The 18,125-nt window shown below is 49.0% G+C and overlaps 1 protein-coding gene across 3 annotated transcripts in view; it reads left to right on the top strand.

The window, feature by feature from the left end:
• Positions 1-16,283, top strand: part of SOCS7 (suppressor of cytokine signaling 7) — a 33,134-nt gene extending 16,851 nt beyond the window's left edge. For 2 of the 3 annotated variants that reach the window (XM_045488604.1, XM_045488605.1), the window contains 3 exons: positions 6,368-6,503; positions 6,918-7,068; positions 10,491-16,283. In XM_045488604.1, the coding sequence (XP_045344560.1) occupies positions 6,368-6,503; positions 6,918-7,038 (257 nt within the window). In that variant the 3' untranslated portion in view covers positions 7,039-7,068; positions 10,491-16,283. Of the gene's footprint in view, positions 1-2,006; positions 2,172-6,367; positions 6,504-6,917; positions 7,069-10,490 lie in introns of those variants that run through there. The other variant, XM_045488606.1, reaches the window with a different exon arrangement.
• The last annotated feature ends 1,842 nt before the right edge of the window (positions 16,284-18,125 follow it).

An 18,125-nucleotide genomic window follows, 5' to 3' on the forward strand; every position in this document is an offset into this window, starting at 1 on the left:
AAAAAAAAAAAAAGAATTGCTAGTCAAACTTCATAAAAAAAAAAAAAAGTTTGTGGCTTTTGGGGGTTATCATTATCAAAAATAAGCAACATCTCTACCCTCAGAGACCTCGTTTCCTCAAAGGGGAGACAGGTAGGAAGATAAAGGCAGAAGCACATGTAAAACTCAGTACAAGGCATGGCGGAGATTGACAAGGGCAGAGACGCAGCTGTGTTTATGGGTAAACCAGGGAAATCCTCTCACAGGATTCTGAAGTCTGGAGCATGTATCTACTTGTAGAGTATTGAGAGACTTTGTTGGACTCCTCTGGTATAGCTCGTTTCCTTCTACAAATGTGCCCTGTCTGCAGAAATTTTAACTAAGATTCTTACCATTGTTAACTAAGCGGCTAGAACTTTGAACAACTGCTACTGTTTGTTGAGTACGTATTGTATCGTATCGTGTGCCAGTTATTTTGTCAGATTCTTTATTTAAACATCTCTGATTACTTACAACAACCTAATAGATTGGTCCGTTTATAGATAGGACCATTTTCATTTTGCCAGCGAAGAAACTGAGGCTGAGGCTCAAAAGTGAAGTTCCTTACTCTAAAAGTCACTTAGCTGATGAGTGCTGAAGTCAGAGTTCAGACCCAGGCTCAACTAACTCCAGACTGTGCGCTTTATTTGCCAACACTCTGTTAACGGGGCAAAGTAACAGCAAAAGCAAAGTGAAACACGAGCTTGCTGGGATTTGTGGAGACTACAGGGAAGACAGCAGTGTTTTTATTAGTGGAGGGTGTCTTTTTAGGACCCATGAGGAATGCTGCAGATAGGATATCTGTTTGCACTTCGAGCTGTAATCAAGTTGAGAAGGCAAAGCAGAGTTAGTATTTGCTCCTAGACTGTAAGTGACCGCTCTCAGAACGACTGGGACAGAGGGCAAAGCCAGTGTTCTTTACCATTGTTTGCTGTCCTCCTTTGCTGTTGTAAAGGTCTAGACTTTCTGTGAGATTGATTCTGTGAGGGACTTGGTGTGAAGAAGAGGTAATCATTAGCATTTGGGTTGAGCTTTCTCAGCCGGCACCAGGGATTTTAACTCAGTAATTTTTTTTTTTTTTTTTTTAATTTTAATGTTTATTTATTTTTGAGACAGAGAGAGACAGAGCATGAATGGGGGAGGGGCAGAGAGAGAGGGAGACACAGAATCGGAAGCAGGCTCCAGGCTCTGAGCCATCAGCCCAGAGCCTGACGCGGGGCTCAAACTCACAAACCGTGAGATCGCGACCTGAGCTGAAGTCAGACGCTCAACCGACTGAGCCACCCAGGCGCCCCTGACTCAGTAATTTTTAAAAGGAGCCTATTTGTTGAGACTTTGGGATGATGGTAACTGAATGCCTACAAGGGGCCAGGTATTATTTCATTTAACCTTGACAAGATCCTTTATTATTTATTAAAAAAAAATTTTTGTAATGTTTATTTATTTTTGAGAGACAGAGAGAGACAGAGCATGAACGGGGGAGGGTCAGAGAGAGAGGGAGACCCAGAATCTGAAGCAGGCTCCAGGCTCTGAGCTGTCAGCACAGAGCCCGATGTGGGGCTTGAACTCATGGACTGCGAGATCATGACCTTAGTCAAAGTCGGATGCTCGATAGACTGAGCCACCCAGATGCCCCAAACCCTTACAAAATCTTAAAGGCATACTACAGTATCCCTTCTCCCTTTCCTCCCTCCCATCCTTCCGCACAGATTAAGAAACTGAGGTACAGTGAATTGCAGAGCCAGGATTCAAAGTCAAGTTTTTCTGAGTTGGCTGCACTAACAGGGCATGCAGGCTGGTGATAAAGGGATGCTAGGCATCCTAGGAATCATAAAGCTAGGACTAATGGGAAAGTTCTGGATGGTGGCAAGTAAGGAGCAGAAGGAAGGAAATTAGAACAACTGTAATAATTGACATCAGGGGAGGGACCCTTAGTGAAAATAAAAATGATGGCACCTGATGTTGCTTTCCCCCTTATCTCTTTTTAGCACAGTGGAGCGTGATTGTCACAGATCCGAGGTCACTGTTTGCATCTCAGTCTGGTCCATTCCACAGTTATAAACCAAATGCCTGTACTACGGGGCAGCAGTCTCAGAGAGAGACTATGATTGGATTAACACAGAACTCCTGATGCTGTTCGAGCCAAACTGAAAGTGAACATATCTTTATTAGTTGGGAGAATCTTTGTCATCTGTGAAGTACATGAAAAGAAAATCTTTTTTAAAAAGATTTTTATTTTATTTTATTTTATTTATTTTATTTTATATGTTTATTTATTTTTGAGAGAAAGTCATCATGAGCAGGGAGGGACAGAGAGAGGGAAGCAGAGAATCCCAATCAGGCTCCATGCTGCCAACGCGGAGCCCATTGCAGGGCTTGAACTCATGAAATGTGAAATCACGACCTGAGCCAAAATCAAGAGTCGGACGCTTAACTAACTGAGCCACCCAGGTGCCCCTTAGTTTATTTTTAAATGTTTATTTTGAGAGACAAAGTGCACGAGTGAGTGATGGGAGATGAGACAGAGAGAGAGAGGGAGAGAGAGAATCCCAAACAGGCTCCATGCTGTCAGCACAGAGCCTGACGTGGGGCTCGATCTCCCAACTTTGAGATCATGACCTGAGCCAAAATCAAGAGTTGGACGCTTAACCGACTGAGCCAGCCAAGCACCCCATTAAGATTTTATTTTTAAGTAATCTCTACACCCAGTGTAGGGCTTGAATTTATAACCCTGAGATCAGGAGTCAGACACTACCAACTGAACCAGCCAGGCACCCCAATACCTTGTTTTTGTTTTTGTTTTTAATTTTTTTAAGTTTGTTTATTTTGAGAAAGATGACACGAGTGGGGGAGTGGTAGAGAAAGAGGAAGAGACAGAATCCCAAGCAGCCTCCATACTGTCCACGCAGAGCCCAATGCGGGGCTTCAGCCCACAGAAGTGAGATCATGACCTGAGCTGAAATCAAGAGTTGGATGCCTAACCGAATGAGCCACCCAGGTTCCCCAAATTTTCATTTTTTTAATCACGCTTTGAATTACACAACTCTAAGGAAATAGGTCTCTCTTTTGTAACTGTCATTAATCTTATAATTGTTCAGTGACAGGTCTGTATCCCAGGATTTCTTTTTTCTTTTTTTTTTTTTTTTTAATGTTTATTTTTGAGAGAGAAGAAGAAAGCACATCCACGCGGGAGAGGCAGGAGAGGGGGACGGAGGTTCCAAAGTGGGTTCCATGCTGACAGCAGAGATCTTGGTGTGGGGCTCGAACTCAGGAACCGCGAAATCATGACCTGCGCCGAAGTTGGCCACTTAACTGAGCTCCTCAGGTGCCCCTCCCAGTACTATTGACATTTTGAGCTGGATAATTCTGGTCTTCAGGAAACAGTTTGGTTTGGCAGAAAGACCTATGTGTTGGGGTGCTCAGACTTGGGAGAGATTTGTCACCCCTAACCTGGTCCTTGAGGTGGGGGGGGCAGGGGGAGAGAAAATTATGAAGTGGCTGGAAACTGTATTGGAGCCCAGGTCCCCTGGTATGAAGGACCAGAGGAAAGTTCCTGATGACCACTGTTCCATCTTGTCCCTTCCCTTTCGGCTGACCTGGTGTCTTGTCTTGGATTTATTTCCATCTCTAACCTCTTCCCTTAACATGCTCTGGATGCAAGAGCTCCAGTTGTTTGCTGTGTTTGGAGGCAAACAGTAAATGGTCAGGTTGACACCAGGGGATATCAGAGAATTAACAGGTTTCAAATCACTATTTGTGAACCTAAGGCTATAAGTAACACAATTAAATAGGCAAGTATATGTGGTCATTAAAATTCAAGTAGGCAAACAATCAGATAATTTTTTGCTGCATATTATCCTGGTCTCTTTAACCACAAGTCTGATAGTACTGTGTCTTTGGGAATAAATAATTAGATACATAAATTACCTTTATCTCTGAAACATCATGTTGAATTTAGCGTTATTATAACCCATCCCCAAAAGCTTTCTGTTTGCCATAGTTTAATTCACTAAAGAATATTTTTAAAATGCAAGAGAGAGAAAGGGTAAATTCAAAGAGGCCTTTGAACCCAATACCATTTTAAAACCACTTGAGTTTAAATATATTCAAGAGAGAAATCCATGTGTGATTTTTTTTTTTTTTTTTTTTTTTTTTTTAATAGCGTGTGGGAGGAGACGACCAACCATGTGGGTGGAGGAGGGCTACAGTGCTTCAGAATATAAGCCCTAGGATTGAAGGGGTAGGAGCAAGGAGAAGACTGAGAGCAGCTGGTCATGAATCAGAGTGCTTGGGGCTGCCCTGGACAGCACCCCCATCAGACAACAGAGGGAGAGTTGCTCTGGAGAGACTCCTGGAGAACCTTCCTTTGAGGTTCTGTGGGCTCAGCTTCTCCTCAGAGCGGGTGTTCATGGCAGGCCAGCTTTGTTGGTTCTGTGCCATGAGAGAGTGCTCTAAGCCTGGCCTCAGTTTCATCATGTATGAAATGGGGATAATAGTGATATCTGCCTCAAAGTATAGTTTTAATGACTAAATGAGTTAGATTTTTTTTTTAACGTTTATTTTTGACAGTGTGTGCCAGAGGGGGAGGGGCAGAGAGACAGGGGGACAGGGGATCGACAGCAGAGAGCCTGACGCAGGGTAGGAACCCTTGAGCTAAAGTGGATGCCTAACTGACTGAGCTGCCCAGGCACCCGAGTTAGAAGTTTAAAAAAAATTTTTTAACGTTTATTTTGAGAGAGAGAGATAGAGAATAAGTGGGGGAGGGGCAGAGAGGGAAGGAGACAGAGAATCCCAAGCAGGCTGTGTGCCGTCAGCACAGAGCCCGATGACGTGGGGCTCAAACTCACAAACCATGAGATCATGACCTGAACCGAAGTCATGAGTCCAACACTTAACCGACTGAGCCCCCCGGGCACCCCTGAGTTAAGTGCTTTTTTTAAATTAATTTTTTAAAGCTATTTATTTACTTATTTTGAGAGAGCCTGAGCAGGGGAGGGGCAGAGAGAGAGGGAGAGAGAGAATCCCAAATAGGCTCCGTGCCATCAGTGCAAAGTCGGACGTTGGGCTCAAACTCACGAGCCAGGAGATCAGGACCTGAGCCGAAGTCGGGTGCTCAACCGACTCAGCCACCCAGGCGCCCCATGTGGTAACAGCAGAATATGTATTCAGACTTTTTTCTTTTTCAGAAAGTCCATTATCAATGACCACGAAAAGCCTTTGGGAGATAGTCCACAAGCTTTAATTTTTTCTTCTCATGCCTTCAAACAAAATTTTAAAACTGGTTGAAATTGAACTGCAAAAACAGTAGATGTGTTATTTTCCAACAAGTTGTGTCTACAGAATTTCTTTTGTTGGGACGGTGACTGAGAAAAGAATTCTTTCAAAGCCTTTGCACCTGAGCTGCTTTCTGAGAGCAGTTTGCTTATTGGCCTCCAGTAGCCCCTTGTGTATTGGAACCAGAATATTCTTTGCTCCCTTGAGCCATTGTCCATGTTCCTGCCATTCTGGAGGTCTCCGTTCTGTGGCATTGACTCTCGAGGGGGGTTGGAACTCCCCAGCACCAAGCCTGCTGATGCTGACGAAACCAGGGTGTGGGACTCCCCTTGGGCCTGGCTGGCATCAGTCAGCAGGCACTCTGGCACGGAGCAGTACTGACTCCAGCCTGCCCAAGCTACCGTAGTTGCTTCTCTTTTAAAAGCATCCTCTTTTTTTTCTGTTCCTGCACCCGGGCTAAAATTTCAGGAGCAAGAAGGGTGGGAGGAGGTGAGGGGGGCAGTGTGTGTGGGAAATAAGAGGTGGTTAAACCTGCTTGTCCTGATTTGAAGTAAATGGTAGGAGTGATAGGCTTATAAACTCTGATCCCAGCCGTTGCCTTCTACTTACCAGCCTCGTGGCTGGAATCGGCTGGGGACCCTGCTGAGCAGCCCCAGTTGTCCCGTGCAGGATGCTGCTAGATGTGCTGCGCAAGTACGTCCGTTCCTAGGAGGGATGCTTTGATTCTTGCCCTTCACTGAGAGCCTCGGGCCTGGGATTGGCCACTTGGCTCCAAGTCAAGTCTGTGGCTTGGCACTTTGCATTGGGCTGTTCTGAAGAGCAAGACTGTCAGCTGTTACGAGTAATGCTCGGGGGGCCCTTGGTGGGGGCGAGTAGAGTCCCTTGAGTGAAACACAGCGGTAATACTTCTGACAATGGAAATCAGCAGGTCTTTGTGGAAGGGAGCTTTTGCACAGAACGCACATATGAACTGTAAAGAAGCCCCATTTCCCTTCCCTGGATTCTCTTCACGAGGGCAGTGGTAGTTAGCTGCATTGTTCCCTCTGAATATGTCTCTTGGTTTTCATTCCCAAAGGACTGCCTCCAACTCCAGTCCAGCTGCTCTATCCGGTGTCTCGATTCAGCAACGTCAAATCCCTCCAGCACCTTTGCAGATTCCGAATCCGACAGCTCGTCCGGATAGATCACATCCCGGATCTCCCACTGCCTAAGTAAAGTGGGGTCTCTAGGGGTGGGGCGGGAATGGAATGGAGGGTTGGTTGTAAATGTTAGTGAGGCCCGCCAGCTGATCGTGCCGTCAGTGTTCACAGGCGTCGCCCTTTCACTTCTCACGTGTCTTAGCACCCAACTCTGGAAATGTCAGCTGGCAGCCAGAAGGGAGGAAGGTGTGTGCGTGTGTGTCAGCCTCCCTTCTGCAGTCGCTATGCAGAGTGGAGTGGAGGTGGTAAGAGGGAGGGAGACAGAACTGTAATAAGTGAGAAAGTGGGAATTTTCTTAGGTCGACAGTTTGTTGTGTAGTCTCAGCCATCCAGGGGTTGAAGAAGAAGGAAGGATTGAACAAAAACGGCCTTTTGTTTATGATCTTTGTATGTAACACTTTACGCGTATCCCTCTTGTGTTCACAGACCTCTGATCTCTTATATCCGAAAGTTCTACTACTATGATCCTCAGGAAGAGGTGTACCTGTCTCTAAAGGAAGCGCAGCTCATTTCCAAACAGAAGCAAGAGGCTGAACCCTCCACGTAGCGAGGGGCCCCCTGCTAGTCGCCACCAAGGGTATGAGCTCTCTGTCTCGCTGCCCAGCTAAGTGTTTCTGGACAGTTATCATCGTGGGCCTCGCCCCCCTTCCCCACACCCCACGCGTATACTCTCGATCCAGGCATCTGCCCATACAGTTACCAGATCTGGTCATGGAGTCCAGGGGGCACATACGCCAAATGGGAGAAGAACAGATAGACATGAGAGGCCTCAAGAGTATTTGCCAAGCAGCATGCAAGCTAATCACTGAATATAAATAAGGAGGAGGGCACACAAGTGTAACTAAGTGTGCGATCTTCTCTCATACTTTGACCACTCTTCTTGCTGTTGCACAAATGACGTGTAAAACAGGACACTAAAGGGGAGGAAACTTCATCAGAGGGGAGGCAGACGTGCCTTTAATTGCAACAGGCGTGTGCTTCGGTGGGAACTCCCGTGTCCCATGGCTTGGCTTGTGAGGGCGAGAGCAAAAAAGCTCAGTCTTCTACTTAGATTTCCATCCGGACCACTGAAAAGTAAATTATTGAAAAGAGTAAGTGAATTAGCTAAGGAATTCATTTATCTAAGTGGCTGTTCTCCCGTCACTACATTAACTGACTTCTAGTCATAAAATATCTTGGAATACTGGTTTGTGCAGATGAATGGTAATTAGTCTCTTAAACTGCAGTTACGTGACCATTGAAAGGTAAGGATGAGTAGGGAACAAAATTGCCAGAGAGTTGTGATTTTTGGTGGTGTGGATTACCTGCAGGATCTCACGTTCCGGTGATCTGCAGGGTGCAGTGATCCCCCGTCTTTCCCCTTTGCGTAGAGTGTCCTCTTGAAGCACCCACTACGTCTGCTTCCCTCTAACCTTCTCTGTTGCCAGTGCCCCCTCCCACACCGAGCAAACTAGGGGAAAAACCGGCAGAGTGACAGCCTTAGAACCAGGGGAGCCATCATCTCCCTGTGCTCTCTGCTGTCTTTATAACCAGAGAGCGTGACGACTGGCGTTTATGTCCCACGGGTTTTCCTGGGCCATGACCAAGGTGATCCCAACTGTGTGTCTCCTCTCTGGACATCCCTGAGCCTGTGCTCTTGGTGGAAAGCATGTGAGCTGGCCTAGTAAAGATTAACAAGAGGAGAAGGAATGAAAGGAGAGTGATCAAGAAATGGTGACCCTGGGAGGCTGTGTAGCTTTAACTTAAAGCATCCTGGGCTGGGTGTGCAGTCTCTTGTCGTATCTTCAGTTGTAGGCAAGTTGTATGCCCTCGGAAGCGACTCCTACAACATCGAAATGCTCCGATGTCTGGGAGGATTTCTCTGCTTGGTGGCTTTGCGGTTGAGATTAGGAAGGGAAGGCAGGAGGGAATGGCGCACCTGCACGGTGGCACCCTGGTGGAGTAATTAGGACCCTTTAGTCAGAGCACCGCTTCTGTAGGCGCCGTGCCTCGGGAGGAGCCCTCACAGCACGTTCAGGGGTGGGCTCGGGGTGGCCGAGGGCTCCAAACTTCATCATATGGGGAATACATGATTAACACAGAGCAGAGAAGTTTTGAGGTGAGAGGGGCTTGATGGCTGAAAGAAATACAAAGGAAGAGTGGTTGAACTTATTCTGTGTGGCTCCAGGGACCACAGTGGATGGAAGTTATAAGGAGCTAGACTCTAGTCCAACTTTAGAAGAACTGGGTTTTTTTTATGTTTATTTTTGAAAAAAATTTTTTTTTCAACGTTTATTTTTTTGGGGACAGAGAGAGACAGAGCATGAACGGGGGAGGGGCAGAGAGAGAGGGAGACACAGAATCGGAAACAGGCTCCAGGCTCTGAGCCATCAGCCCAAAGCCCGACGCGGGGCTCGAACTCAAAGACCGCGAGATCGTGACCTGGCTGAAGTCGGACGCTTAACCGACTGTGCCACCCAGGCGCCCCTTATGTTTATTTTTGAAAAAAGACAGGAGAGACAGAGTGCAAGCAGGGGAGAGGCGGAGAGCGGGGAGACACAGAATCCGAAGCAGGCTCCAGGCTCCGAGCTGTCAGCTCAGAGCCCGATGTGGGGCTCGAACTCACAAACCGTGAGATCATGACCTGAGCCAAAGTCGGATGGTTAACTGACTGAGCCACCCAGGTGCCCCTAGAAGAACCGTTTTAACAGAGAGGTCCAAAAGTGGAATGGTTTTCCAGAGGCGTTAGTGAGTTCCCCCATTTGTTTATGCACTTAGCAGATATCTGTCTACTTGTTGAGTACCCAAAGTAGGTTGGGAAAAGTGCTGTGTGGGATAGTCCCTGGCCCTGACCTCGCTGAGCTGCAATTCTCATAGGGAGAGACAGACAGACAGCAAACCTGTAAATAAGTGAATAGGCTGATTTCAGTTGACTGTACTGTTACGAGGAATAAAACTTGGTGAAGTTTAGTGATTAGGGGTGGGAGAGTGGTACTTAGGTTTGGATGATCAGGGAAGGCCCCTGTGAGGAGGTATCCTTTTAGCTGAGATCTGAATATCAAGGAGTCGGAAGAGGATCTGGGAGCAGAGCTTTCTGGGCAAGTGGTCCAATAAGCATAAAGGCCCTGAGATGGGGAGGGGCTTGATCTGATAAGGTACAGGCCAGGGGTAGCCATTTGTCGTGAGTATGGGGGACGGTCGTGTATTGGCAAAGGATTGAACTGAGCTCCCAGGGTCTCTTCGCTCTGTGTGACACCGGGACTGTTGCCTGTGGCAGAGAGTAAGCATCATGCCCTACTCCCTCCAGATTCAGACCTCAGGGCCCCTTGAAAAAAGGGAAGTACCACTCCTGAAGGGGGATGGCCCTATTTTTGTGAAATTCGGCCCTTATGACTTCTTGTTGGTCAGCCTGCTTTTAATTTGGGAGTTCTGAATGGGCCACTTGGTCTGTGCGTACTGTCACCTGGGGAGTTTCGTGTCAGGGTGCTTGGAGTCAGCAGACAGAAGAACAGTTGGGACAGTGCCCTCATTAAGTCAGGAGGTAGAAGCCGCGTTGGCATTTGTGATTATATATCACTCCTCTTCGGTAGCCAGAAGCTGCAACGACCTATAGCGTTTTCTAGCCGGGCTCACCAGGGGTTACTCCAGGGGCTCAGTTTTTTCTTTCTTTTACTTTCTAGTCCCTGTAGCAGACAAGCCTCAGGAAAGGAGGGTGGGGGGGAAGTGGGTGGAAAATTAAAAGGTGAGGGAAAAGGAGAGAGAGAGGTTAGGCAATGTGATGGAATATGTTTATTAGTTATTTTAGGACCTTTTTTTAGCGTCCAAGTCCTAGGCCGCTCAGGTCCCTGCAGCAAAGGCCGTTGCCACATCCTGAGCCGGCAGCCGTGTTGGTGGGAGCCGTTGGCTTTTCAGGTCTCCGTTCTCTGTTTGAGCTGTACTTTTCCCCAGCCGAGGCTGGGCTGCTCTCCATCTTGGTTCCACTCCAGTGGGCCGCTCTGATTTTTTCCTTTTTTCATCTAGGCATTTGGTTGCCAAGCTCCAGTTTTGAAGAACCAAATGAAGTTACCGTGGAGGGGAGTGAGGAAGAACGAGGGAACGGGAAGGGCGGAGACCCTCTGTGCAAGGACTTTGGCTCCCCTCGCCGCTCTGGGGCTTGGAAGAAGCACACAACCACACTCTTTGAGCGGGGGCTCCGCCTCTTCGTGTCCAGCCCCTGTGCTATCCTGGAACTGGACGAGCTCCTTGGAAAACTGGAAGAAGTCTCAACACTGTTCCTTTTTTAGAAGTTTTGTTTTGGGTATTTGCATTTCTCCGTATGGAAAACTTCCTTTAAAGGCAGCTGGGGTTTGTGCCCCATTGGGCTGGAAGTGGCACCAAGGGCGAGACAGGTCCATGGGAGGGGAGAGGAGGAGGGATTGCCAGTGACGGTCATTCATCTGGTGCCAAAGGCAGAGTGCGCGCGTTCACCATTGACCTTGAAGAAGGAGAGAGGAGGAGTCAGAAGTGTAAATCAAGTGGGGAGTTTCTGAGAGATGAGAATCTGCCTCTCTTTAAGCATGGGTAGCCTCAGTAGCAGCAGGAAAGGAAGGAGGGTGGGTGGTCTCGAACAGAAGACTGCTGAACAAAAACCGGCAAAGGGCCCGCCCCTGTGGGGAAAGTAGTGGCTCCTCACATCCTTTCCTTCTAAGGTTTTAAACGTGATTTCAGCATCACCTCTCATAGAAGCTGTGCTAGTTTTGTCTTACGGAATTCCTAAGTTCTGTGACCTCAAGCCAGTCCCATTCTTCCTCCACCCGCCACCCTCCACCCCTCCCCTCGAGATGACTGTACATTTCACTCCGATCATGGCAACATCGTTCCTATTGCCTCTGCCAGCTGTCAAGGCAATGGATTTTCTCATCACCTGAGCAGTTGAGAGCCCTCATCATGAGCTGCTGAAGTTAATGGAGCATGCTTCCAGATTCTTAATGGCAGGCTGTACCCGTGACTTAGGAGTCAGTGGTACTTCCCTCCGTATGTCAGCTAGTGAGAGGGAACATGGAGGACGGTGAGAAACGAAGCTGTTGTACTTGTGCTCTTCCGAGAAGAAGCTCTCCAGTGTCTCAGCCTTAACGGAACATCGTTGGATCAGAGAGGAGGAGAGCATTACATCTCCTGTTTTTAGGTTTATTGCTGTTGTCCCACTTCCGTGGCGGGAGGTAGCAAGAGCTTTTTTATTTTCCTGTGTCTTTTCTAGCAACCCAAGCATTTTCGTGAGTCAGATCCTGTTGGCCCCCCTTCGTGGGGCAGTGTGTCAGATGCTGATCTGGGAGTTGCCCACCTTCCAGGTAGAAGTGGAGGAGGAGGGAGAAAGACTCCAGCGCTTTTCAGTGGTCTTTGATTTTTTTTCTGGAGCGGGCCATTGTCAAATCATACGATATTATGAGTTTGCTTTTCTATAGAGTTACTCTGGGGAGAGGTTTGCTATTAAGATGTGAAAATCAAGCTGTTTTGGTCTTTATTGTTCTTTTGTAGTAATATTCCATTAGACTGCCTTTTTTGGTGCCCCTGTGCTTATATCTGCCTCATCTCATGAGATAAAATAATATGGTCAGGTTTGTGGTTTCCTGATGGTTTGGGGGTGAGGCCCCAGTGTCTCAGTAATTTATAGGACTGTCTCATCTAGAAGTGTTGGCCTTCTGCCTTATGTCCTGCATGGAATGGCCAGTCTTCCTCCTTGTAGTGGAATTGGGAGGAGACTTGCAGTGTTACCTGTGTGTAAGCATAAGTAAAGAGGGGGCCCACAAAATGAGCTTGTAGTGTAAACACAGCCTACCTTTGTTTTGTTGTGAGGTACCTCTTCTCTCCTTGAATTCTGTGTGGTACTGCCCGCCAATTAAGATAGCGATCCCAGAAATTGGCTTAGTCTGTGAGTCTTGCCTCTTGGGGGTGCAGATTAACTTGTCATCTTGCAGAAAGTGCCACCCAACAGTAGACCATATATCTGGAATCCAGTGGGATCCTTGAGTGGCTGATGTGCAGCTCTTTGGGATTCTTTTTTTTATATATATATACCATTTCACCCACCCATCATTTAAAATTCTTTTTCTTAGTGTGTTTGCCTGGCTCTGGGCTAGATACTGTGGAAAACACAAGAGGGGAAAGACATGCTGTCTGGCCTAAGGGATCTTTTAGGTGACTGCCGTCCATGAAGCAATTGGAGAATGTGGCAGAAGAGTCAAGGGCTGTCTTTAAAGAAATTCAGATGGTTAAGATCAGGGTAGACGAGGTGGTCTAGGAAAGCTCTTTGGTGGCGGGGCGTTGGGTCCTGGGCGAGGGTGGGACAGTGAGACAGGAAACACACGAATGGAAGGCTGGAAGCGGAAATCTGCAGGCTGTGTGCTGAGTAGTGTGTGCAGCCCCAATCCAGAGCAGCAGCGTCAGTCCCTCCTTTCTCAGTTTAGATGGAAACTTCCTAGCATCAGGCAGATCTGAGTACTGAGGGCTTGTGATGGTGAAGTGGAACCCAAAGCCAGAAGTCAGCTGACTCCTGCCCACGACCAGGGGCCTCACTGCCCTCAGCACAGTCTGGGTGCTACCCTTTGTGGGACCAGGGGTTTCCGCTGGAGCATTCAGACAGTCAGGTCTAGAAGCAAGCCTTAGCTGAAGAGGCATGACCCAACCTCACCACCGTCCTTCTTTCTCCTCCTGGGAAAGGGTAACATAGACCTGTGTCCGTGATCTGTTGGTGCGCTAGTTATGGCCCAGGCTGTAGCCTCGTGCTTCCTCAGGGTGGGCTGTGAGACAGAGCTGCACAGAGGGGAGACAGACTCTATCCGGAGATGAGGGGGAAGAAGAGGTGGGAGTGGGGCAGCCGGCTGAGGGACCGGCCTGGTGAGAGAGCAGAGAGAGAGCAGGAGCGGCTGGCCTGTCGCCAGCACTTCCGCTCAGCTCTCCGGGCTGGGCCCACTCCTCCTTTGCCAGTTCTGTGTCGTGCTCGTTGAGAGGCGGTCCACAGACGGAACTCATTCCTCTTTGATTGTTGTATTTTAAAGTCACAAACTGGAAAAGGTTCTCACCTCTAGGGACCCACCATTGATTTCTAAGTTGTGGATGGGTCCTTGCTCGTGTGACCCTTACTTGTTAGTGGTCAACCTACTGCAACCTTCCTCAGGACAGGTGTGAACCACCGTAAGCTAGTGACAGCTACTGCTACAATTTGCTGTTACTTGAAATTCGCGTGCTGTGGCAGGAACACAGAGTGAGGAGGGTGGGGCTTTGCTGTGAGGACTAGGCAAGTGGGGGACGACTGGGAGTTTGGGACCATTGACGGTGGCCTTCGCCTGTTGGCCAGCTGGTGCCTAGATCTAGTGAATGTGAGCCACGGGCGGCGGCGTGCAGGCCCCTGAGAGGAGAGGCTGGGCGGGAGCTCGCCACCAGGTTTCCTCTCCCCTTGTCCTTCCTTTCCCTGGGACTCATGGTGGCCCTCGCCAAGGATGGGAGTGGTGTGGGGACGGCTACAAACACACGGTGCCCATCCAGGAAGATCGGGGAAGCAGGGATGGTGCTTGGTGTTGGCAGATCCGAACGTGAGAGCCTAGAGGAGAGCTGGATGCCTTGGGGTGCCCTCAGCCAAGGCCCTCAGGGGAGCCAGGCTGCTCGAAGCCCTCGGGTCCCAGCAGGAAATGGGGATGGGACTTTTCCCTCCAGTTACATCCTTCTGCACTGCTGCCTCCTCCTTGGCCTCAGGCCCTGAAGTTGGAGGACTAGGTGCTGGGATAAAGCTCCATGGCTGCAGGAAGGAGGTCTGAAAGTCAGCGTGCGTCTGCGTGTGTGTGTGTGTGTGTGTGTGTGTGTGTGTGTGTGTCTGTCTGTCTGTCTGTCTTCATTTGTGGAGGTCTTGCCACCAGTTGGCGTGTTGAGAGCATCTCCATCGTGGGGAGACCTGCCATTTGTTTTCCACTTTTAAGAGAATGACACGCCCCCTGTCCCTAAGGGAGGAGCTTCTGAGTTAGACATTTTCCCTATGGGAATCCTCTTGGTTTGGTTTGTGGGAAAGGGGGGAATGGATAAATGATTTTTATCTCTAATTGTCAACACAGCTGTTCTTACACTGAATTTGTGCTATTGCATACATGTAGCCATCTTTCTTTTCACTGCAGCAGTGTTTATCAGTAGTTCAAAATGATTTATTTGCTCCTGGGGAGTAAAATCTTTTTTATTAAAAAAGAAAAAGAAAAAAAAAAAAAAGAAAGAAAGAAAGCAAAGCGTGGCTCCCTCCCCCTGTGATAGCTGTAGGATTAGTGGGCCTCAAAGAAACTCAAGAAGGCAAAGTCGAGTCTGCCAGTCCCCGTGACCTATCCCGTTTTGCCATCGGAGCCCTCGTGCTCAGCACAAAAGGACAGGAGGCCTTGAGAAGATGGAGAGCAAAGCATTGGGAGGAGTGAGGTGGGGTTTGGGCCGTAGAGACGGAGGCACTGGGGACTCAGGTGCTTCAGTTCGAAGAACAGAGTAAAGTGTATTTAAAATACCGATTGTCTAATCTGCCAGGGAAAGACCTTTCTTTACATACAGATTCCATACTGTCTTTGTCCTTTCCATCGCTTCTTGACCTTCCTGGGAGGTGCCGGCCCAGTTGCTCCCTGCTTCCCGTCCGTCCTGTCCTCTGTAGCCCTTCTCTCCTCCCTTCCCACCCCCATCTACCTCTGGGAAGCCAGTCCTGCATGCTGAGTCTGTGACTTGCCTTCATGCTCATTTCATCTCAGTTAGAGGGTACCTGGAGCTGCTCCCTCCCCGCTCCCTCCCAAGTGCCAAGAGGCATGAAGGGGCAGGTAAAAAGCAGCCAGCCATGGAAGACGCGAATGTCTGGTTGCAGCTGGACTGCAGCCTTGGCTCCTGGAGAGAGAGTGTGAAGAAAACTTAGGACACTCTTGTTCGGAACCCAGGATAATCACACACTGCCCGCCCAGCTCGGGTGGGGCAGGAAGGCTGGTCTGGCTACTCCATCCCTGGTGCTCCCTTGAACGGGGACCTGCCCCTCGCCGTTCGGCCCAGAACCTTTTTCAAGGGACAACATAATCCAGGCACCGCTCTGTGGGCAGGCCGGTCGTCGGAGCGCCCACGCTGGTGCTGCCCGTGGCACAGCCACTGCTGTACATTTTTTGGTTGTTTTTAAGAAACTCAATGAAGAGGGGTGTCATTCTGGGCTCAGGGTGGTTGCCAGTTCTTTCCCAGAAGGGGAGCCGCACCCCCTGCAACCGCCTCTGTCCTGTTTGCCACCCTGCCCTCCTCCAAGCCAAAGTGTGGCCTGGCTTTTGTCTTCCCCTTTAGTTTTCCTCCTCTCTCCCCCCCCTCCCCTTTTTGTGCTTAATTTATTAAAATAGTTGCTGTATAATTTATTTTCATAAACGATAAATTACTAAATGGTTAAAATAGACTTGCAGGCCAATCTTAAACAGGGCGGGAGGGTCTGTGGGGCGGGTGGGGTGGGGAAAGGGAAAGATGTTTTGATATAAACAAATGCACTTTGGGTGTGTTTTGGTATTTTTCTGGGGATAGATGGGTGGGTGTTGGGATGTCCCTGTAGATCAGTTCCAGAATGGGGTGTCTGTATATACTGTATTAATAGGCATGTTTGACTCTCATAAAGGGATGTTAGTAGCTCTGCTGCAGGTCCTGTTTGGAAACCCCACGTACAACTCCCAGTTTTTGTAAGTGTCAGTGCGGGGGACATTTGACTCTTGTGTTTGTATCTCCTTTTTATGATTGCTGTACTGACCCATGTCTTTCAGGGGAGGGGTGAAAAGAGATTTGAAATAAAAATGTTTAGAAATTCCTTCATGTTATTTGGGTTCGTGTTTGTCAATCTTTCTGCCCTCTCCTACGGCTCCTCACCGCCACCAGCCCCGCAGGCTCACGCGACCCACCCCTGGTGATCATCGGGGCTTCTCCGCGATGTCAGCCAAGCGTCACACATCCGGAACTGGTCTGGTCAGAATTCGAGACGTTGGAAAGTTCCCCCAGACCAGTGGCCATTGCTCAACGCTGCTTTCGCCTTCCCCGGCAAGTGCAGGAGAATTCCAGAGCGTTTTCTGGGGCCAAGTGCCCATGGCCTTCCGGTTGGTGAGCAGTGGTGCGGGACTGTCGCTAGGGAGGATGCATGTTTCCCCTAGCGGTCTTCCCGCTCTCTTCCCCCCCAGGCTGGCAGTCAAGGTTTCTCGAGAGTTTAACCTGCATCCCTCGCGCCTCTCCAGCCCAGTCTCTTCTGGAGCTGCGCCCTTTGGAGACAAAAGGAACAGAATGTTTCTCTGATGGACAACCAGGCGTACTTGGAGCCACTCGAAACTCTCCTCTTCACTTTCCCTCCTAATCCCTCTCCCAAGTCCCCCACTCAGAGGGCCACTGTGCCACCTTGGCACATCGAGGGGAATTTTCTGCAATTTCTCTGCATCTTCAGAGCAGGAAGCATGTGAGATGAAGCCCAGTTTGGAGGAGTTGTGTTTTCATAGGACTGGTGAGAAGCGCCTCACGGGGGAGTCTGGGAATCCCCACTCGCGCTAGTCACGGGTCGTGTGGAGAGGAAACGGCGTATCAGCTCTGACAGCCGTTCTATGACAGCATGAATTCCCCATTAAAGTTTTCTGCCCTTTTGGAAGGAAAGGTGCTCCAAGCAACGGAATTGAACAACACTACAAGGGAAAAGGCTTAACTCAGAACCAGCAATTGAAATGCTCTAATGGCTGCCGTTGGGACACAGTTGTCCATCATAAGGAATCTTTGCTAACACCATCAGTCAAGAGTGTTAGTGTGCATTTCTTCAAAGGAGAGACGTAGGTTTTCCTCATTTCCGACCAGCATTGTTGATATTAGTAATGACTTAATTAGGAAAGATAGAGCCTCTGACTTGGGCGATACAGCCCGGGAAAGGCATTCTTTTGGTAATAGTAAGCCCCACATAAAAAATGACCCCCTGCCGTCCTCTTTACCCCCAAAACTTGACCCCTCCTGCGTCACCCCCTGTGTTCCCTGGCCGTTCTCTCCAGCCACCACTTTCTGGCACGAAGGCTGTTCCATCTCACCTGTGAGTGGTGCCTCGTTGTGCACCTGCCTGACTAGAATTCAAGTACAAGCACGTGGCAAGTGGTGACCGTGTGGGGATTCTCCTCCTCGTTCTGTTTGTTGCGTGTCCCCTGAGGAGGAGGTGCGAAGAGTGAATTTTCTGTCTTGGTTCTCTCCAGCCTCTCGTGAGCACCTTGTGCATGATGATTCTTGTGCCACGTGGATTCTGGAGACCAACCCTTTTCCTCTGGCGCTCAGCCAAAGGCACAGGTGTTGACTCCAGCTCTGAAGAGGCGTTAGCTGAGTTACCGCTGGCCTTTAGTGGAGCCCCTTCTCGAGAGATTTTCAGAATGAATTTTGATCAATCTAATCCTACGCACTGATCCCCATTTAAGCTGTCACTTCAGACTTCATCCTGCTCCAGCTGCCATTGTCATGCCCCAATTTATACGTCCCCCTTTTCTCACCTGGGCAAGTCCAGCGACTTCCCAGCTGGTCTTTCTGCTGTCTCCCCTCTCCAGTCCTTCTAAAAAGTCCTTCCATGGGCGCCTGGGTGGCTCAGTCGGTTGAGCATCTGACTTCAGCTCAGGTCATGATCTCACGGTTCGTGGGTTCGAG

Source organism: Leopardus geoffroyi, chromosome E1 (assembly GCF_018350155.1).
Source record: "Leopardus geoffroyi isolate Oge1 chromosome E1, O.geoffroyi_Oge1_pat1.0, whole genome shotgun sequence".
Taxonomy (NCBI): domain Eukaryota; kingdom Metazoa; phylum Chordata; class Mammalia; order Carnivora; family Felidae; genus Leopardus; species Leopardus geoffroyi.